The sequence below is a fragment of the Falco naumanni genome, chromosome 3, assembly GCF_017639655.2.
Source record: "Falco naumanni isolate bFalNau1 chromosome 3, bFalNau1.pat, whole genome shotgun sequence".
NCBI classification, from domain to species: Eukaryota; Metazoa; Chordata; class Aves; order Falconiformes; family Falconidae; genus Falco; species Falco naumanni.
The window spans coordinates 92304791-92327952 of NC_054056.1; the positions used below are offsets into that span (position 1 = coordinate 92304791).

Here is a 23162-nt window from a genome sequence, read left to right on the forward strand (position 1 = left end):
AAGGAAATTAATTGCTGTCTTCAGAATAGTTATAGAATGAACAGGGCCAGATTCTTCTCCATTTGCACAGCAAAAAGACAAGAGGCAAAGGTTGCAAGCTGCATCACTGGGAATTCCAGCTGGATATAAAAATAGTATTTTTCACAACTAAAGATTGCAACCAAGCACTGAAACTTGAAACAAGAGAATCTGAAATATCTCCATTTTTGGAGACTTTCAAAACCTGACTGGACAAGGCTGAGCACCCTGATCAAAGTTAGCCCTGCTCCGTGCAGGGAATGGGAATAGATGGGTCACTCCAACCTAATTTACTCTGTAATTCTAAAAGTGAACGTTTTACATAGTAGTGCTGTGATTTAGATCAAAACCACACATGGAATGATTAAGTAACAATTACAGGATTACCAAAAAGCATTGGTCTGGCAGCTAATGCGCAAAACTTCTTAGAAATCTAGGTGGTCTTTCATGTTTTACTTTAGACTTTCAGGTTGAGCTTGGCTGATGTCTAAGAGGAAATTTTCAAAAGTGAACACTTCTTTTCAGTACCTATGTTAGACATTTTAGATAGGTCTACTTATATGAATAAAAGCTGACAAAGAGTAAATTTGAATCATTTACTCTGATCGTTCACAGTCCTTAACCATCAGTTTGCATCCTGGGTTTGTTTTGGACCACTCCAGCTAATTTTCCAACCAAAATTCAGGCAGCATGCTCAGGGTAGTTTACTGTAAGCACCATTGATAAGGTTTGACTTTGTCTGACCTACACAGTCTTCATGTGTTGAAACATCTTCACAGATCCTTATAACACACAGCAAAGCATACACCCCTCCATTTCATTCTATAAAAACCTCACTCTGGCAAGATGCAACACAACCCTCACATTGTTTTAGACAGTTTGACCTAAAAAAAACCCTACAAAAAGAACAGCAGTTATCTTTTAGGGTCATGGGAACATCACATGGTACTCAAATGAAACCCAGAGGCACCCCCTATACAGTATGGACACAGGACATCAGCTATAGGAGTCTTAAGCAGCGTGAGTGTGAGGCAGCATGTGCTACCCCAGGGCCAGGAACTGAAATAATCCCTGGGATTATTTCACTAAACAGTACAGACATACACACTATAGACAATGTGATCTTTCAGGGAGTCAGGTTTCAATGAGTTCTAACTGAGGCTGATGTTTTATACACTGTTTAGGAATAATTTCAATCTGAAGTAGATTTTAAAATCTGGAAAACTTTTCTTCCTATTTGATTTTCTAAAAGATCTAATTGGTATATAAATTCTCACATGAAAAATAACTAAGAATGCCAAATCAAGTACCCAAAAGTTTGGAAATGTCATATCTAGCATTGATAGTGCAGACTGAATTCACATATGTTCTATGTGTTATTCATAGTTTCATGACTGACCAGTGGGGTGTTTTTTTCTCTTCTCATGGGACTATACAGCTTTCCATCTACTAACAAAGGGACTGAAAAACCATGATATCCTAGTTCAAGCAAGGGTTTGGGTTTGGGGTTTTTCTGTTTCTAAGACTACAGCTGGCTAGAGTAAGTCTTCTCTGTGGTAGCCCTCACAGCCAAGGGTGCTCAGGCTTCACAGCACCTTGCTCTGTGAGCCATCAGGAAAACAGGACCAGACGAGGCTTCCTGTGAAAGCCCCAGGTGTGCTGCATCAAAAGGTCACTGAAACAGATGTTTCCCTCTGTGACTGTCAATTCCCTGAACAGGAGTTTTCTGATAACGTTTGGCCATTTTGGAATATTCCCACCTTTCCTCTAGCTCAGAATGACAGAAACCAATCCCAGCCTAAAACAAAATTATTTGGAGCAGAAGATACAGGAACAACTAAAAGAGTTTGAATACATCTATACTTAATGTCCCTGTTGCTTCTGTCACTAGCTAGCTCGGGTAGTGACAGTGCAGCAGTCAGCAATGTAAACAGCAGTGCAAAGGGCTAAATGCATAAATGAGCCTGCACACTCGGATGCTGTAATTGTATTGCTACTAAATGAGCCACACTGTTTCAAGTTAACTTGGTGCCATCTGTATGAACAGCAACCATCTCTTGATTAAAATGCTGTATTAGGAAAACTGTCTTGCCTATAAAATAAAGCTGTGAAAACTCTCCAAATTATACATTAGAAGCCATATTACAGGAGATATTTAATGTACGCTTGAAAAAATACAGAAAAAAAAAATTGGATAACCAGTGGTTTGAGCTAATAGGCCTATAATTTGGTGCTTGCTTTCTTTTAATTCAAAGGGGGTTTTTTTCTTAGTTGGGTAGCAAGTCTTTGCATATTTATTTTTCTCAGTGCTTAGGGCTGATAGAAATTTGAACATGAACAGTCTGCCAAAGTGTTCTTCACTTCCCAAGACATTCATGAACTCTATCACTCATAATGACAATCTAGCGTTGATAACTAAACACTATTTACACCAAAGTTTAATGAGAACAGACTTATTCTTCACACAGGGAATTAAGTTTATGATTTCTGTCAGAATGTTTCTATATTTGAATTATGTGGTTATGCACAAGAATGTGAACTATAAAGAAAAATAATGTAAAATTAAGAAAGACTTTGAAGAACACAGTAGTCCTTGACAGTGGATTTTGATTTAAGATTCTGCGTTAGCTCAAAAAGCTGATCATGTCAACAGGATAAATAAAAAAGTGAACTTCCAAAGTCAAAGTGGGACATGGATTACTCATCTAATTGAACTGTCCTCTTCCTTTCCCCTTAGGAAAGAAATCCTTCCTGAAGCACTGCATCAGAAAAACTGAAATTGCTCAAAGACTTGCTGAAATCATTCACTACTCTGAGAACAGGAGGTCACTGAGCATTAGCCCAGGTCCCCCAGTCATAGCTCACATGAACCAGTTCTCAGGGGACAATTTTTTTCCCACCTATACCTTCCTTCAGCATCCCTCTTCGAGTCTCTCTCCTAGTGGAGCTCTGTGCTTTGCCTCTCTCCCAACTCCAAACCTGTGTCTCGGTGGAGACTTAGCCCCAAATACTCCAGGCAATGTATTGGATGAGACTTAAAATATTCTAGCCATGTCTCAGATAAATATATCCTCCTGTCAGCTGAAGCTCAGCACGATATCTCAGCCATGACCCATGTGGAAAAGATCTCAGGAGAGAATTCTTTTAACTATCCACTCTTCCCTTTGGCAGGTCCAATATATATAATATATTAATATATATAATAATATATATACTATTATACAGGATATGTCTAATAGTAGTTGTGGTAAAACAATGTTTGCAGGGACAAGAAAGATTACATTAAAACAAAGATTAAAATTAAGCTTTGTCTTCATTCTTTTAGGTTTTGTCATTATTTCCTCTTTTTCAATGTGTCTTTCAACCTTCTGCTATGATCCTTGGGAGAAAAACATGAGAAAGATGTTTCATATTCAGCACTGCCAGAAAAAACCCTTGAGGTAGCTTTGATCAAATCTATTAAGGCATTTTAAGATTAATACTAGACTAATTTCAGTATCAAAATTAGCATGAAATAGAAGGTTTGCTTTATTTCATGAGTATTGTCATAGTATGTTTGTTCCCACTGTTTTTAATGAGTCAAACTTTCTTGAAAATATTTCAATTGCTACAAAATGTATGCCTTTTTATGGCTGTATCTAACAGTTCAGACTAAAAAGATAGTTATTAGTTCCAGATCAACTTGCTTCACCACCCGAACCAAACGGAAAGTGGCTATTTTCAAGTGCTTTCAAGCGAGGATGTGCTACCTTTATTCCACACACGCCCCGCCCAAATCCTTCTTACGACTGTTCGGCTATTCATGATGCTGCCACTAGGTGGCGCCACGATGCTGTATTTCAAAAGCTTCAGCGGGTCTAAAAGTCAATCGGTTGGATTGTGGAACTCAACCCAACAGGTTCTTGCAGTGTTTTCTTTAAAACGAGCAGTATCTACTGTTATACGGCCTTGGATTAAAAAAAAAAACAACACAAACATCCACTGTAGCTGAATCATGCTTTCAAATTTGTTAGACGCATTTTTTCAGCTAATGTATTCAGAATTAAAACTGTGATCAGTGTCCCATCACCTCTGTCTATATAGGACAACATCTTAAACAAAGAAACTACTTATAGAATAATTTATTTGGCATGTTAGGGTGGTTGAATTATGCAACAACCAGTACAATGACAGTTAATATTTTCTCCTAAATGTGCATGGTTCATGCTAAAGCTTAAAAGGCTTATAAAAAAAAAGTATTATGACTTTGAATAATAATTTAAAAAATCATCTAAAAATATATACATGTCTACCAGTAAAATGCGCTGTCTGAGATTGTTGCTGCCACTACGTCCAGCAATATCCTTCCAACTGAAGCTGATTAGAAAAGCAGGAGTTGACTGCCTGGTGGTATCATTAAATAAATAAATAAATAAATGAAATTAGGACTTAGAAGCAATTTGGGAGTACTTCACTAAAAAACTTTGAAAGCAGTAAAAACATGTCAGTACTTGTAGGTGAAAGATACATTGACTTTACAAAATAGAGCAAAGTTATCAGCATGTGAAAGCAGCGTGAGCTATCGCTGCGCCGTTTAATTTTATTTTGCTTTTTTACTTACAAATTTTACTTTACTACATTTAAATTTCAAGTATCCCACACAATTTCAACACACTAAACACAGATATTTTTCTAGCAGGCTGTGAGAGACGAACCTTTTTTTTACATAGAATTGCAAGTGGAAAGAATGGAAGCCAACATCACTTTCCAGCAACGCACCAGTTCAGAAGGCTACGGTTGCTGTGTAAGACTATGCCAGGTTCAGGCTCAGGTTCTGACAGCTCCCATTCTGCAGGCACTCTGGATGCTGCGAGTCCGGATTTTCTGAAGAATCAAGACATGCATTTGGGGTCAAATTTTTTATTTCACTTTTTTACTTACAAAATTTATTTTGCTACATTTTCAATTTCAAGTATCCCACACATTTTGAAAGCACGTGGAGAAACGCAGTTTTCAACTCCACGAACGACAAAACAACTCCTCCTGTGATACACACCGCTGTATATTTCATAGAACTATTTCATTTGACGTATGCAAGCCAGTTTGCAGCACTCAGGATCTCACACAATGTGGCTGGTAAAAAAGTGCCCATGTTGTTATGTTACCCTGGTTAGTGTAATTGGAACTAAGAAAACAAAGGGGGTTTGGGTTTGTTTGGGTGTGTTGGGTTTTTTTGCAACGTTTTCAGATGCCTTCTGTGCAGAGGTGGCTCCGGAGGGCCCCCGCCGGCCCCTGCCTGGCAGCAGCACCCACCTGCCGGCTCCAGCGCCCGCCGGCAACCGGCGGCTCCAGCGCCCGCCACCGCGCCGGGGCCGCGCCGCCTCTCCGGGGCGACCGCAAGCTACAATAGAGCCGATGAGCGATCGTTACTGTGGAAACGCGCCCACGGCGGCGCGGGTCTGGGAAGGGGCCGGGACACAGGCGCCCAGGCCGCCCCTCACCCGCTGCCTCAGCGCGGCGCCAAGCGGGCCGGGGGCGACCCGCTCCGCGTACCGCAGCACTGGCACGGTCCTGCGGGGGTGCCTCACCGGGGGAAGCGGCGCGGCCCCGGAGAGGCCGCAGAGTCCACCTCAGCCGCCCCGTGAAGCGCCGCGGGGCCTCCCGCCCCGGCCGCAGGGGCGACGCGACGCGGCCCCACCGCCGGGGGCAGCCGCCGCCGCCCCGCTCGCTGGCTGCCACGTCGAGGCTGGTCTCCGCGCCGCCCCCCGCCTCCCCCGCCCTGGGTAGGGCTGGGCGGGGCGGGGCGGGGCTGGGCTGGGCTGGGCGGAGCGCCCGCCCTGCAGGCGTCACAGTGGGCCCCGCGCGCGGCGGTGACGGCGGGCGCTCGGCGGGGCTGTGACGTTGCGCGCTCGGCGGAGGGCGGGCAGTGGGGAGGAAGAGGAGGAGACCCAGGTGCCGCCGGGGCTGAGACAGCCGCGTCCCGCCGAGGCTCCGCTCGCATTCTGTCCTTCCCCCCACCCTCCCCACCCGCCCCCGGCCGCTGCGGCGCGGGCAGGCGAGCGCGGCTCTCCCGAGGCCGCGATGCGCTCGGCCTGAGCGCTCCCTCGCCGCCCCGCCCGGTTTGGCTCTCTGCGGGGCAGGGGACCGCGATGGCTGCGGGGAGCTGGCAGGAGTCGGCGGCCCAGCAGGCCGAGGAGGCGGCGGCCCGGGTGCGGGACGTCCTGTCGGGCGGCCTGGGCCTGCTGCGCGCCGAGCTGGGCCTCGAGCTGGGCCTCGACCCGCAGGGCCTGCCCACCTGGCTCGCCCTGGTGGTCCCGGCCGCGCTGGGGCTGGGGCTGCTGGGGCTGCTGCTGGCCGTGGCCTGCGGAGGCGGCCTCCGTAAGAAGCCAGCTCGGGGCGCGGCGGAGAGGAAGGGTGACGAGGCGGCCGTTGCGGGCCTGACAGCCGGCGGGGGCCAGGGCAAGGCGGCGGGCCCGGGCCCCGGGCAGCTGCACCTGAAGGGCGACGAGCAGAAGAAGCGAAACAAGAAGAAGCTGCCGGAGAAAACGGCGCGGGTGAGAGGGGCTGCCGGGGCCGCGGCGCTCGGGAGGGAAGGGGTGAGGAGACGGTGGGGCGGGGAAGGCGGCCGGGCCCGGGCGCCGGCGGGGGAGGGGGATGAAAGGCTCTTTGACAGCGGCGGGATGGGGACGGCGGCGGCGGGTATTTGCGGTGGCACCCGGCCGGGCGCGGCGAGTCCCTGCGGGGGGGGGGGGGCGGGACCGTCTGGCGAGGGGCCCGAGCGCGGCTGCCTCTCTTCAGTCCTTGTCCCCGGAGCCCCCTGTTCGGTGACACGCCAGCCGGTCAGGTAGGCACCGGTGAGAAGGGCGAGGACTGATCGCAGGGTGTCAAACCACAGAGCCTCCCCCCTGAACCGCCGTGCGATTCACCTGGGTGATATTTGCCTTGAGAAGGGGTGGGGGGTGTCCTGACTGTCTGCTCTGGAGCTATCTCGTGTTGTCTGGGTCACTCGGTGGCTTTGAAAACCTGGAGGAGCAGCGCTCACATACGGAAATTACATGCTGATAGTCTTGGGTGATGAGGCAAACACTCGTTTGTTTTTAGCAGCTTGTAAATGGAAACAAGAATTACATGAAAGTATTTTTTTAATTAATATTCATCGAGTGCTTGCAGGGTTAAGAACCACTAGTGGAGACCTTAGTATCGTGGCTCAGAATTTCAAGCCAGGAGTTTTAGTTCAGGCAGGTATAGACTACTGGAAGCAGCATTTTGAGCCCCGTAAATGCTGTGATGATTCAAACTTGAGTAAGCCTTTTTGCTGTGTCTTGTCAACAGAACATGTTAACGTCAGTCTTGTGGTGAGCTTGCCTCAGTAGGAATATGCCCGATTTAGTTGTTACAGTAAGGATCATCTGCTTTAATAAGGAAATCTGTGTCTTAGCAGCCCCTTAAAAACAGATCATTCCTGTCATTATTTTTTTTTTTTTTTTCAATCTTCAGTATGTGGTGTGGGCACCTTCCATCTTTGACAGTATGTGGGCATTTCATGAGAAAATCAGTCAAATGCAGAAATTATCAATTGGCCTTTTAAAGCTTCCAGTTATCACAGTTTTGGGGCTTGAAGGGATTGCTTCTATAGCTTTTATTTTGTTAGTATGTTTGTAATCCTATTTATGTCCAAATGGATTATAGGAATGAAAGTGCAGCAGATGTCCCCTGCCTGTTAGAACTGTGTCTTTTAATTATATCTTGCTCTATAAAATCTGAATTGTTCCCCTAATGACCAGAAAAAGGAGAGGAAATTGGTTTGTACTTTCATTTGAGTCTGTGGCAGTATTAAGAAGTTTGGGGTTTATTTTAATGAGAAGGCTAGAACATCTTCAAAGAAAACAAAAATGGTCTGCATGTACCACCAACCTGTGTTTGAGCAGTGTACTACTCAAGTTGATTCTGGAAGTTGCTGAGCACCAGGAAGAGGAAGCATTTTGTTTCAGAATCTTTCCAGTGTAGCTAGGTCTCCATTTTGGAGAAGGCACATTGGGGATGCAATTTTTATGCCATTTTGAATAGCACATCTTTCAGGATTTAGTAGAGCTGTTATGCCTTCTTGAAACAAAAGACTAATCATTGAAATAGTTTAGATTTTGCTTGGTTTATTTTCTTTAAACTCCAGTATAAAAACCAAACATAAACTCTTGCAAGTCATCATTGAAGACTCATGAATGCCTCAACAGAAGATAGAATGAAGAGGTAGATTAGTGCAGGGCTTCATAAAAACGAAGTTTGTGTTAATTTTATATAAAACTTAACTAGCAGACATTTATGGTCAATACAAATACTTGTAATGTTTCAAGCTTGGTTTACTTAGGCACAAAATAAAAGTTAAGGCTATGCAAGAGCAAAGATTTTCATAATCAAGAGGGTGAAGTAGTTTTTCAGCTGTCAAGCTGTCATTCTGTATTGTTAAGATTTGTAAAGTTATCTTTATAGTATTTCATATTCATTTTCTCCATGCAGAGGTGAAAAAACCCCCACCTTTTCCAAAAAGAAAATGCATGAACTGAATCATTAACTGTAGTGCAAATAGGTTTATACCGGTGGCAAAGTTTAATAGGCCTGCCTCATGCTTGTTTTCCAAGATAAGTTCGTAAGACCTGTATTAGCATGTCACAATATTTTTTTCACATGGAAAAATCCTCAAAATAACATTAGAAAATTTAAAGATGTAGCAAAAATTCTTACTGATTGCTGCCTAGTCTTTTGTCTTGTGTTCTTGTACACTGCGATGCTGATACTGAGTTCTGTGAAGGGAAAAGAGTAAGCCTATTATCAGTAGATTTACTACAGGGTTTGCTATGCCAAGGTCTAGATTTCCATTGCAGGCATTTCAGAAAGCTTAGTGCAACTGGTCTGTAGCATTAAAGAGTACACTACAAATGTCTAATTAAAAGCTGTAGGGTTACTTTAATACAGAATTACTGAGCTCATCATATGGCAGGTGAGGTGTAACTCTCATCAGTCAGGATCAGAAATGCTCTTCGCTGTAGCTTTTCTGAGGAAAAATGAGTATTAATGCTTTGTTTCTTGCACACGGCTTTATTTGGTTCCTGTATAGGTAGGGTACAACTTAACTGATATTTTTAGTAAAATAAATTTAGTTGAATAGAACTGCATTGACTGGATACAGTAGCGACTCTGAGACTCTGATTATTTACTTGCTATGGGCAGACAGGAAAAAAAATGAATCTGGAATGATTTAGCATTCGTTAACACTATAGTTTACAGAGCCAGTTCTGGCTTTCTTCAGCTGCTTGGAGCAAGGTAGTATCATGGTATCCTTACTTTAGATTCTGTGCAGTAAACCCAAAGCCTTTTTTTATACTTTTTTTTTTTTTTTTTTTTTTAAGCTCCTGGCAGGGGCAGAGCTTCTTGTCTTCTGTCACAGAGTTCTTTGGCCCCTGTTAATTTTTTTTGTCTCCAAAAAATCTCTTCATCTTTAATTTTAATTCCTTTTCCTTCTGAATAATTGCTGTGCCTCTCTTCTGTTTTTTAAACCTTCAGCAGAAAATGGTGAAACTGTTCTTAGATGGGTTCTGTACAATTTGAAAAATACTACAGAAACTTGAGAGTAACTGTCTTGTGTACTCTTCTACAGCTTTCTAAAGACATTCGTACCCTCTATTTGTAGATGGAAAAAATAACAAATTGACTGTGTACTTCCTGTTTGAAGTATTCCTGGACAGTAGATGCTACGTGTTTCAGTAAAAGCATTTGCATTTAATTGACAAAGTTTTCTGCTTGAAAGAACTTCTCAGGCTATGACTGGTTTATGCTTATTGCACTTAGAAATAGACTACGTAAGACTTTCATACTTTCAACGGATACTCATGTGTTGGTTTTGTGTATGTGTTAACTGTCTGATTGTAGAAGTAGAGCTGTAGGATTCTCCAGGGCTCAAACAGAATATTGCTTAGTTTCTTAAGAGAAGCTTACAGAAAATAACACTAGTAAACAGATTCTTTCACTGGCCAAAGATATTCTAAGTAGGCATGTCTTTATAATGTGTAACTAAGGGCTTTGGCTAATAAAGCCTTGTAAAACTGAAATGATAGCAATTTTATTACTGCTGTTTGAAGTGTGAAACTGAGTTACCCATTGCACTGTACCGTACTTAAAGAACCATGTTACTCATTTTAGCAGTTTCAGCAAAACATTTCTTCTTCTTTTGGATTATCTTAATGCCTTCAAATGAATGTGTGTGAAAAAGGTTCGTTTAAATATCAGGATTTTAAGGTCAGCAGGCAAGAAATGCATTCAGAAACCAGCAGTATTACTGAAAGCACTATTTCTGCCTTGTTACATCTTTTCTGTAGCTTTTAGGATGAGGAGGAAAATATGGCAAATAATAAATAGCACAATTTGAATGAATTAATATTGGTAGTGGATGTTTAATATATTACCATAAAGTTTTAAACAGTCATTTTGGCTGTAGTTCACTTTTTTTAAAAAAAAAAAAAACCAAAAAACAAACAAAACCCACAACACTTCCAAATACTATGGAAAAGCTTTTTTCTTTCCTGCTTCTGTTACTATCTTTGGTACATCCAAAAATGGTCACATGAATTTTGGTTAAAATTCTATGATTCATCAGTGGGAAGAAAATAAATGTGGAAAGCTTCCACTCAAAAGGAGGCTGTTACAATTCAGGGATGCATTCAGGGAGAAATGTATCAACATATGAGTTTTTAAACATACTTCTAACAGTTGTTGTTTATGTGATCAGGTAGCATTTTAAACAGTCATGTGGATTAATTTTTCCATAGGATTCTTAATGGATATGAATTAGTTTATTACTTCAGAGAAGCAGCTGATTTATGTTTTTAAAAATTATAGGTTAAAACTTATCTACTGAATTTGAGACAGATTAAGAAAGTGGGTTTCAATTTAAAGTGTATATGTAGTAGCTAAGAAGTAAAGCAAGGTACAGAATTAAAAGAATTAGCTGGGTGTAAACATTTCTGACACAAGTCCAATCATAGATGCAGCGAATCTGTTATTGAGCTTTAATGCTAAATAACTTAGAAATAGTGATTCTTTCTCCAGCTTAAGTTCTTAAACGTCATGGGTACTAACATGGATTGAAAGACATCACACCACTAATAACATGACTGTGTGGAATCTGGAGAAAATAGAGGGGTTCAAGAACTGGTTTTTGGCAACAGGTTATTTTCAAGATTGAACATCAGGTCTTTGGTATCCCTCTGGAATTGAGTACTGTGAGCTTTGTTGAGAGGAACTTCTAGAGAGTGAGACACAGATCTGTCAAATATACTTCATTTTCAGAATGCTAAGGGAAATGTACCGCATCTTAGATATGAAGTCTAGTTTAAAGCTGGTTGTTGCAGGAGGAGAGGGGTTAGGTGACCTGATCTTTCAATTTCTATTAATAGTTACAAAATAAGAAGTCGGCATGCTGGCTAACTACAGTAAGCTGTACTATGTTATGCAGTGGTGAAATCATACCAAGGGTGATATGTAAGCATAATATAACATGGCAAGACTTAAATACATTAAAAGTTAAATTGAGAGTCAGATCTGATACTTGAAGGAATAGTCACACTAAGTTGTAACATGGCCTGTGTTTTACTTCAAAGCAGTCAGGTCCATGTGGTGCAGTTAAAATAGCTTTTGGTTTTTTAATAACAAAAATAACCAAAGATAATAAAGTTTGGGCTTTATTTAAACAGAAATTAAAGCAACTATGAGGTAGTTATTTATGCTTAATGTCTTATTTAATTTTCAGTCTTTAATATATCTGAATCATTATGAGTCCATCAGGATGAGATTTGTGTGGACTCAGTATCAATTACTACTCTTGACAATTGTTCTTCAGTTAAATGAATGGCTAGCAGTAGTAAATGCTTTGCTTATTTTTACCTCTTCTGCAGTTAAAACACGGTAGCTTCAGTTGCAGCTTTTTGTTAACAATAGACATGACTTTAAAAGTTCTTACATTTTTGCATGGGGAATATATGGGCTAAGGAGTTGTACGCCTTCGCTGTCAAAGGTGACTGATAAAGACTAATGACTATCCAGAGTTTTAACTCTGCATGTTAAATAATACATGCTAATTTTCCTTCCCTTATTATGAGGTGAAAATGGTAGACTACTGTTAATGCCTAATAATCAAGTCTGTCTGAAAAGAACAATGGGTTGTCATGCTTCGTGTTTGACTTCTAAGTTCTGTTCTACTATGAAGTTTTAACTTGTGAAGGAAGTGAACTTTGAGGGATATGCATAGGTAAAAGATGCAGAAATTTGGTCAAAGTAGAAAGGGTTTAAAAAATTCAGCCTGTTGCTGAACTGCTACAAAGTGGTGTGTTCATGTAATTAGATAACTTATGGCACAGAGAACTGTGGCGGTTCTGAGAACTGATGACATTCAGAAAATCACCTTTTGATAAGCAATTCATATGTTAAGTAGGATTGAGATGAGATGAAGAGACCTGTTTCCTTTCTCATTTCTATGTTTAGTAAATACATAATTGCAGTAGATATTTTGAGAACCAATCCACGATTGTCTGCTTTACTCAATAATCTTGTGAGCATTTTTCAGTCAATAAATAGTTGCATTTTAGTAATGGTGTAATTTGAACTTTGCTTTCTCCAAATTTTCCATTATTCACCATTATTGTTTACACAGCCCAATGGACGGTCTTTCCTTGATGTATCTGAGGATGAAGTAATACAAACTGTTCGTAAAGAAAATGTAAAGCAGCCTGTGGACACAGAAAAGAAGAATGAGAAGGTCAGTTACGTGTATGAAATGAAAATGTCAAAGTTTAGTGTATGTTATTTCAATACTAATAACTCTTATTTGTGATTTGAGACCCTGTTAACATGAGCGAAGAGGCATATTTCTTACTATGAAGAGTACTAGTCTAATCTGGTATTAGAAAGAGCTAAAGCAGTATTTTCTTCACTTCTGAGATCATACCTTATCACAGAATGTTTGCAAGCAAGCCTCCCTCCCCACCACTCACTAAACACCGGTATCTCTCTTCTAGTGAAGTTGTTAAACTTACAGAAATTAAGTTTGTGTTTCATCTTTGCTGGCTTCTATTGAGATGCAACATAAAATGGTAGTGGTGTTAAGTGGCTTGAAAATGCTCTTAACAATTTGGGGACTGCTATTCAAAGGATTAAGACCATGTGCCTGCTTATTTCTTTTGTCAGATGTATCCATTGATCAGAGTTCTTAATTTCTGATGACAAATATGGGCTTTGAAGTCTGGTGTGGACTTTTTTTTATGCAAATTAAACAGCTACATCACAAACATCTCTTTAAAGCTTGGTCTGTAGCTTTATCTAAAAGGTAACCATGCTAATGGCAGTGTTAATTTTTGCACTGGGGACTCATATTTTCTTGCTTTATCATAAATACTGTCATTTGTAGGCAACATGGATGTATTTATGATAGGCCTCTGGTGATAATTTTTGGCTTGGTTCTTCTTGCTAACGTTGTGTGTGAAACTTTCCTGCTGTCATGGATTTCTGATTTATTTTCTTCAACAAAATGCATTTGTTCTAACTATACTGAGGAATATTTGAAAAATAAATGATTATGCATTAACAGTCAGAAACCAGTAGCTGATTATTGTAATGGGTTTAGCTCCTTCAAGCTTTAATTAACTTGACTATCCTATAATAACTTCTTTTGCAGTTAGTATGTTGGCTCAAAGGCTGTATCCTGCTAGTTGGCTATAGGACTCTCAACATTTTTAGCATTGGCAAATAGAAAGACTTCTGTGAAATGGGTTTGCTTTAAAATTTTGTGCCACGCGCTTATTTTCTTTTCTCCATGTGTCTCATATCAGATTGACTTTGCAGTTTTAGTAATATAAGGAAAATTTGATCCTGAAGGAATGACTGTTTTTCTTCTCACCTTTCATTTTATCTCAAGCAGGTTTCCAAGTAGGTAAGGTGTTGTTACACGTTAACTTGAGCCTTATCTTAACGTTGCAAACAGTGATCTGAATTTTAAAATGTTAAGTTGAAGTTGCTGCTCCAGAAAATCATTACCACTATATGGATATGGATGCTTATTCAGCTAGCTATGTTTTTCTATCATCTTGGAGAACTGTGGGCAAAGCATGATTACCTCAGGGGTTGATTGCTAACCTTTCAATTAAAAACATATCCAAGAACTTTCTTTAAACTATGGGTAACTTTGCAGGCATCTTAATTATTTGGTTAAGCCTCTCAGGGCATCTGTTACATTTGTAACATTGCAAACCTGCTGAGGAGATGGTAAGAAGTCCTGTGTATGTGTCTTTGTATTGCTCGGGATGGATGCTATCAGTCAATAGGTGGGATTTAAGTAGTATGTGCATGTGCCGAGATGTATGAATATATATATAACTTGACCTGAAGGGTATGATTTCTTTTCTTTTGTGCTTGAATATATGCTTTCAATGAAAATTGTACTCCCTTTGTGTTTCTGTATCTCTTAGCTGCTTCGGGGTTCTGAATTTCATGCATGTTTTTTCAGGATAGTTATTTACTTTGTGTTGTCCTGGGGAGAGGAAGCTTTAGGTAATGTCTGGATTGTGGCTGTTCATATGGTTTATAGTTCTCTTGATGCTTTGAATAGTTTCTTCCCTTTTTTCCATTTTAGTGACTTGTGTAGTACAGGGGATTTTTTTAGTTTTTAATGTGAGCAACTGTATCTAAGAAGTGACTCTGGATGAGATTGCAGCATGTTAAAACTTCATTGCCCGTTGGGTTTGCAAACACGCAAGTACTTTGTGTTGAACACTAAAAATAAATAGACCATTAGGGATGAGGAAGAAAGGTTTTGTGTTTTGTTTTGTTTTGTTTTTAAAATTGTTCTTGCATGGGGGATAGTGCATCTTAAAGACTTACGAAATTTTGGCAGGCTTGCCGAGTTCTTCATGTGCTCTTTGGCTGGTGGCAGAGCCAACACTGGCAGCTTTCTGTGTTGCAGAAGGTGACACTTTGAATGAACAGGCTTCTGCAAAATGACCCACTAGCTTGCTCAGTAACCTTTAACATCTCTTGCTGTTTCAGTCAGTTTGTTACGGAGATAGTGAATGTTACAGCAGTAAGTTGGCAGGTGGTGAGTAAACTAGATAACTAATTACGGTTCTGGTTTCTCAGGTCAGGTTAGGAAAGTAAATATATTTTCAAGATTTGAATTCTTAGTCATACTAACAAATAGGGGGTTTAAAAACAAACTTATTTTCTAAATTATTAAGCTTTGGTTTTGTGAGAAGTGTAAAATTCGATGCCAATAGCTCTTTAAGAGCTAGTTATTTAAGAAATAGGAGTTATAACTTGGAGGAGCAGCCATCTTAAACTGTCATCTAGGAGACTGCTGAGGTCATTTTGGGTGTTCTCTTACTGCCAGAGGACAGTTGGGTAGTTAATGGCTTTGTGGATGGAAGACTGAGATCTTAACTTCCACTCTCAGTGTAGTTGAAAATGGGAGATGTAGGTAAGAACTACTAACCTTTCCTCCGTTTCAGTTCCAAGAAGCAAATAATAAGTGGGTTTCATGCTGTTTTTCACTTCCCTGTTTAATTCTTTCCGTAGAAGGTGCTCTGGCAAATAATTTGGCTTCTTCATATTCTTAGGACTAATTCTTCTGTTTGCTTTTGAAACCAGCCCTTCTCTTTTGGAGACTTTTTAGAAGTTAGACAACTGGTATGGGTAACAATAGTCTACTGAGCAAATAAGTGAGATAATTCAGTTTGGCTGTATCTGTATTGTGGGTCCCTTAGTGCGGTACACCATGAGTTAACTATTCAAGTCTGTTCTCTAAGTGTTACAGGTGTGTTGGCACAGCATTCCATATAAGCAGTGAAATTTTTATTCTCTCTGGTGCCACACTAACAAGCTATACTGCTTTCATTACCTCTATTGAAGCTACATGATTCTTTTTGGTCATGCTAACTCAAAGGCATATGAACTGCAGGCCATTGTGGACCCATGGGATATCTGCTGCAGCTGTGGTGATAATTTAGTTGTTATCAACTCTGAATTCTAGAGAGATTATTATACTGTTCTTGAACATCTAAGACTAGAAGAAAATTGTGTTTGAACTTGGGTATAAAGCTGGCAATTACTAGTTGTACTCTGGCAGAAGTACGTATTCCAGAAAAACATTCAGCATTCTTAGAATATTCTTATTTGAATATTCCAGAGACAGTGAATCAGTGAATAGTTCCCCTTAACACATTTGAGTAGATAGCCATCTTTCTTTAAAAAGTCTGGGGTTTTTCATTCAGGTTTATCTGGTAGTTCTTATACCTTCACTGGATTGAAAAGCTTCTCAGTACTGTATTTCCTTTCTAAGAAGGTAGGCAAGTCAATTTGTCGTCACTTCAGCTTATCAAAAGATTAAACTCCAAGGCTTTCTGCAATATACTCTCTCCCAGTATCCTGTGTCACTTTTTGTCTTTTTTCTGTGTCTTTTTATCATTTGATATTGCTACCTGTTGCACTAAACCAGTTTGCAGAAATGGTCATCTCTGTTTCTCTTTATCTCTGCTTGTATAGCCAAGAAGCAAGCCATAACTGGTGAAACCTTGAAAAAAAACCAACAAACCAACAAAAACAACAACCACCAACCTGTATATCTATTGTATGGACAGTATTTTGAAGTAATTTTCCAAACTGGAATTTTTATCCACTTTAAATTTTTGAAGGAGCCACTGGCATTATTTATTTCTCCTTGTATAACTTTATACTCTGCATAAAACAAATTTTGCCGGAGTGAAATCTTCCTGCCAAACTGCGACTGGAAGAAGCTATGCTGCTTCCACCAGCCTTTGTGCTCTGCAGCAGAAGTTATCATTCCCCCCACCTGTCATTTGTGTACTATGGAAGTAATATGAAAGACTCATGCAGTCTTATGTTTGGCAATTAGTATTGTTTAGTACTCTTTTCAAGGGACTGTCCATACACAGGGTTGTTTGGTCAGGAAAATCTGTTTCAAATTTACTCCTTTATTGGGGGGGGGGGGGGGGAGACTCTAAATCACTGTGACAAGTGATCGCTAAGTAATTTTTAAGATAATGTTTTATTTTTATTCTAGTCAAAGAAAAAAAAGAAATCCAAGGGAGATGCTAAAACGGTTCAGGATATGTCACGTCAAGATGGAAAGGAAGTTGATGAAGGTACTGAACAAAGACAGACAGAAAATGCAATTGGACATTTTGGCTTAAATGCTGTTAAGACTTATTTGTGCTTCATAAAAAAACATAAGACTTTTTGTCGTAACTCTATAGTCATGTATTATATGTGGAAACCTGATCTTTGAAATGACAGTATTTAACTTACGGAGGTTTTTTAAAGTTAAACATAGAAAAACTGAGAAGTTGTGGATACTAGGGCCCTCGTCTTATTCATGTTTTGCTCTGTGAAGCAAAGTATCATCACACTGCATCCAGAAAAACTTACCTTTGGCCAGCTATCCATGTTTTCAAACTAATGTTGAAGTTGACTGCTATGTCTGTGACTTTTAGACTGAACCTGTACTCAATTTCAGCTTGACATGAGACAATCTAAAACTCTCCTTTTTGCTCTCTGATTTATTTATGGTTTTATTTGGGGGCTGTTTTAGGAGCCTGGGAAACGAAAATCAGTAACAGGGAGAAGCGACAGCAGCGTAAGCGAGACAAGGTGCTGACCGACAGTGGCTCAGGAGAATCAAATCTCCAAGGGGTGGAAAATACGGTTTCTGTGTCCATTGAACAACTGATGCCTACGCCATCGCTTCCAGTTGGCCTCAGAAAAACTAAAGGTATGGTGGTTTATAGGTCTGTGAATGTATTCTAGAAAGGTTACTTGAATGCTTAAATAGTAACTCTGTTTTGAATGTATGATATGTATATTTGGAGGTGTAACTCTTGAGGATTAGTTCAGGCTACGTAAAGAAACTTTTCATCGTGCAAAACTCCTTTTTTTTTACAGCCACGCTTTTGGAGAAGCTCAGGAGAGAATATTCTGGAGTAAGTGGCTGAGACACTGGCCTCCACACTGGTGCTCTGTCAGTAGCTGCACAGCTGCATAGGCATATGTCCCCATTCCTTCACTTCTGCTCTGCTGACTGTGCCCTTTATATTTCTGGAAACTTCAAAGACACCCTCAGCACTGCTGCTGGCAGCGCCAACTCCTTGACTTTTTGAATGCTTCCTTGTGGGAAGGTTATGCTCATGAGTTACCTTTACAGATCATTCACTGCATGTAGACATTTTTTCCAACATAGTAGTACCTACCTGTACATAAGCTGTTCATAATGGTGGGGCACATCTGGCTCAGATTTTGTAACCAATTATTACAGCTAAGGATTCAATAAGAAAATGTAGGCTTTAACTTCTGTGGCTGCTACTGTTTCAGAAAAAAGTTGCATGGGCCGGTTTAAACTGTGTGTAGGCACAGGAATTCATACTTGGCTGCAACTGAGAAATGGTTTAAGAAGCTAAAAGAATCCGAAGACAAACAGTTTAGCTTTCTAATGCACTTTTAACATACTGATACATTGGGTACTTTGATTGGATGAAACTTGATGTTTTAGCAGGGTGACAAAAAGACTGAGCCTTAGCAACTGTCTGGTACCTAGTAACAACTTAGTGAAATTTGCAAACCTTACCTGGTGATTTTATTGACACTTGTTTGCATCTTGACAGAGTACATGATTCTTGTCCCCGAGGACAAGATCAGTTGTTTCCTGTTTTCTTTTTTTCTGTCCATTTACACAGAAACAGCCTCAAGAAATGGTAATTCCAACTGTCTGCATATGCTCTGTAGCTAGCCATAACTACTGTAACCTTTCTAGCCAGAGTCCTTTATGCATTGGATGTTCTTATGTGTTGCCTTGTACCAGACACAGCTGAATTCTTTCCAGCTTAATCTAGTGTTTTTATGGTAAGGTGGAAATTAGAAATAGCTATATATTTCTGAAATAGAGCCCCTTGATTGAAAAGGACAGCCTCTGTTTTCGATTTCTGCTCTCCATTCTTGGGAAAACTAGCTACAGTTCTTTGAAATCTGTGGTTGCTTGGTTTGTAGGCCCTAAATGAATTTTGAGTTCTTTCTGTTTGCAAAATAAACACAGATTTTAAAAAATAGAGGATTTTAATTTTAAGCTTTCTGGGAATGTCGTAATTTACTTTGAGGTATTTGCGTTTTTTTCCTTAGAATATCAGTAATGGCTACTTTTCTAAGATTTTTATAGGTATTGCTGTTTGATTAAAAACTTAATCTAGCTCTGTTTTCTCTTACTTCTTTATCAGGTGATGTACTTCTGAATGCACAGGTTAGCAGCTCTAAACCTGCAAAAGGGGAGTCATCAATTCCACAAGGTAAAAGGCTTTCATTATTAGGCATCCTAAGTAACTAGAAAAGTGTTTTACAGAAGTGAAAATACAAAATGTTGGTGCAGGATTTTGTGCAGTTACTGATCTTATCTTTATTAATAACACTGAACTTTATGCAGCTGGTTTTTTTAGTTATGTAAATGTTATACTTCTAAGTTGCAGTTACTTCTTAACAGGTTGAGAATAGTATGTGTAGAAAAAAGGTTCAATATGTAGATTTTTCAGACAGATTACCTATTGTACAAATTGTTATTTCCAGAACAGTACATCTTATTCTCAGGCTTCACTTAAAAATTCTTTATGCTAGCTTTTCAAACTTACTCATTTTTTTGTGTTAATGAATTGGTTAGTTGTTCGAAAAAAAACTTATCTTTGAGATTTTGCAGTTATCTATATACCAGTCCTGATTATGGCAAAATTTGGACTTGTTCCAGATTGTATACACAAGTCACTGGGTTCTTTACATACTCCTTTGAGAGGCATATTTTAAATACATTAATTTTGCAAGTACTTAAATATGAATGTATGTTTACATACCTGATACTATCATAGACATAACTGTTGAAGTATTTGGCTATTTTTAGGCTGCGATCAACTAGTGAGTCTTAGCAGTTTTCTACTAAGAGACATTGCTATAGTAATGCTTGAAGTAAATTAGTTTAGCATAATGAAATCAATGGTGGTTTTGTACTCGTAGCCAACATCAGTGGTGTTGCTTTAATGAAAAGTAGTTAGTGTAATTAAACGAGTCAGCAAATGAGTTATTAAAAGCGTCCAAGTCCAGAAAGTGAATCACGCTGCTGGTTTTTGAGAGCTTTACTTACTTCATGTGCAAACTTCCTGGACTGTAGCCCAGAAGGAGGGAACTCTAATATTCAGAGACGCATAATGAGAGATCAAGAGGCCCTCGCCAAGCTTCAGTAAGGGAAATTCTGACTGGCCACAAGGTGAAAAGCTCTTTGAGATAGTTCAGAGCATCTCTGGGCAATCCACATTTATGTTTTTCGGAACTTGAATAATGTGGTATTATTTTGAAGTTAGCTGTGCTTTGAGCAGAAGGTGGAGCTAGGTGACTTCCAGAGATCCCTTCCTATCTTGAGTTTTCTGTGATTCTGTGAAATCTTGCTGGTGGTATAGAAGGTAAATGTTTGTGACAGGAGAGTAGCATGATAAACGGAGTAATCAAGCTCCTGCTTCAGGACTTCAGCTGTCGTCTTGCAAGGTTTGCAAAAGAGTTGGTTTTTAGCAGCTACTGTTTGCCTTCTGTCTCTGCTATTTTTGTTGTTGCCTTCCCCTAAGATGTCCTATTATCCTTAAAGGATGTTGACTGACATGAACAATGTTAGTGCCATGGAGAAAAGGCGATGTGTTTAGGCACACAGTTTTTAGTGACCTGACAGATGTCTGTGTTGGAAGTAATTTGTCTGAGAAAATGTAGGCATCACCTAATCAATTCCTTGCCAGTGAAGCTGCCTTGAATGTGGTATGTTCATGCTGCCCGAGCTATGAGTTCATGTGAGGAATAAAATATCTGGTCTGTAGTTTTTGTTGGCACATAATATTGACCAACTTGTGCATCAGGTTTTGGCTGACTATTTAAGTGTTACACTTGCAATATGCAGGTATTTCTTAATTGTTTGTAAATCAGTTTTTCCTGTTGTTTACACTGCATATGTAAAAAGAGAGGATTTGATATACAGAACCCTTTGAGAAAGGTTTGTGATATATATGAGGTCAGGCTGGGTGCAGCACTTTGTTTTATAGGGACATAAATGAAAAAAAAAAATTACTGTTACCTTCATGTCTCGGTGTACTACTGACTGCTCTCAAAGTATACATTAAACTTGCTATAGCTAGTAATTTCTCATCAGGGTAAACTGTTGCAGTCCTGTGGTCTTTTACCTTAGTGTAATGTAAAATAATTTATTTCGAGTGTTACCATTATTATTTTTTTCCTCTAACCTTGATGGACACTATGGTCAATATGATAGCTATGCCCTTTGTAAATTCCGTGTAGTGTTTGGGAAGCATTTTCTAATCCTTGGTCGTTTCTTCTACTTCCTGCTTAGAGAACTGCTGTATGCGTTTATAAAACAAATTGTTCTCCATTTAGTGTGTGAGGTTTTCCACAAATCATCACCATACTCTGTAAGCAGTGTTGGAAGTAGCCACTACCCACCCCCTACCCTCCTCCCCTCATCTTTTGTTTTGGGTGTGGGGTTTCTTGGTTTTTTGTTTTGTGGGTTTTTTTTGTTTTTTAATCTAAAGGATCTGGTTCACCAAGGTATCAGTCCTATAAAGAAAGGGATGCAGGAAGGAGAGTGTAGTTTAATGCTGTTTTTTCCTCACTCTCCAAGTTGGTAGACAGATGGTGCGTGTCATCTGAACTGGAAAATCAGCTGAGGCGGAGCAGCAGCTCTTCTCTGTCACACTGGTGTAGCAAAGCTGCTGTTCATTTGTACTTTCTTTTTTAAGTGTATGTACACATAAGTAATATTTGAATTCTTCATCCAGTTCTTAATTTAAATAATGTTTTCATTATGCATGTATTTAAGTTTCTCCAGGATTGAGTGAAAGCCATACAGTAAATGGAGGAAGCTGGAACGAGAAGTCTGTAAAAATCTCCTCACAGATTGGTGTAGGGGAGGAGAAATGGACATCTGTTCCTTCAACTGCAGCTGGGAAGAGGAAGACTGAGACATTGGCTTGGGGCCAGGATGCTGGAGATGCTAATGGAAATGGAAAGGACTGGGGTGTAACCCTGGTGGGCAGGCCCTGGAAAGAGCGTTCTTTGTTCACTCCTATTGGTAAGCTATTCCAAAGAAAACTTGCTTCACTTAAGCATTTTTACATAAGATACTTTTTGGTAGTGAATCTCATAAATAGCTTTATGTTTATATATTAAAAAATCTTGAAGTGGTCTGGGGAAATGTGAACTAAGCAGTGTGTTTACTGTAAGTTCTGGTGGTTTAACATCTATGTGTCTTGTTTACAGTTTAACAGAGTTTGTGGAATTTATCTGAAATAATTTGATTTCTGTGAAGGAATCAAATTTTTTATGTCACTTTCTTAAAATTCTGAAAGTGAATACTAAGCCATTTTGAAATGTAACTACTTTTTTTTAATGAATGTCTTAAAACCCAGGTCATAAATCTATTCTGTTGATCGAACATGATCAAATCAACTGTTCGGTTTTGGCAGATATTTGTTTAGGCTGCAGGCATAAAGATTGTTCAGCTCTCATGATGTTTAGTGTTACACTGGTTTTCTTATTAGAAATCGGGTTTAGTCTTCTCAGTACAATTTTATGCCTCTATCACTTATACTGTCCATAATAATAATGGAGAATTCTGGGCAACAGCCTTTAACTTAGTAGATGCTGTAATACAGTCCTTCTGACTGTTCAGTGTAAGTGATCCTTGCCTTTTCTGTAGAGCAATATTCCTTTGTAGTCAGCAGCATTGCTTTAGTCTAGACCTTTTTTACTTGTTTCACATATCTTGAAATGTTGTTCCTGAGGCTGGACCTGCTATACCATTGGAAGCTATACTATTGCCAAGTAGAGTCAAAGAGTTTTTTTCATATTCCAGTTAGTTGTATTCTGGTGTATATTCTAATAAGGTAGTTCTTAGTGACTGGGACCAGCTTGATGTTTTTGTTACCAAGAATACTTCATGCCTGGCCAGGCTGATTTGCTTCTGGTAAAATTACTAGTTTTGTGGGTGAGGGGAGAGCAATGGACATCCATTATGATGACTTCAGTAA

The 23162-nt window shown here is 39.8% G+C and overlaps 1 protein-coding gene across 1 annotated transcript in view; it reads left to right on the forward strand.

Moving 5' to 3' along the window:
- Nucleotides 1-5885: 5885 nt before the first annotated feature.
- The window catches only part of MTDH (metadherin), a 35036-nt gene continuing 17759 nt past the window's right edge, over nucleotides 5886-23162 (forward strand). The window contains exons 1-6 of the mRNA XM_040586204.1: nucleotides 5886-6551; nucleotides 12698-12802; nucleotides 17114-17195; nucleotides 17642-17821; nucleotides 19314-19382; nucleotides 21953-22204. Of these exons, the coding sequence (XP_040442138.1) occupies nucleotides 6147-6551; nucleotides 12698-12802; nucleotides 17114-17195; nucleotides 17642-17821; nucleotides 19314-19382; nucleotides 21953-22204 (1093 nt within the window). The 5' untranslated portion in view covers nucleotides 5886-6146. The remainder of the gene's footprint in view (nucleotides 6552-12697; nucleotides 12803-17113; nucleotides 17196-17641; nucleotides 17822-19313; nucleotides 19383-21952; nucleotides 22205-23162) is intronic.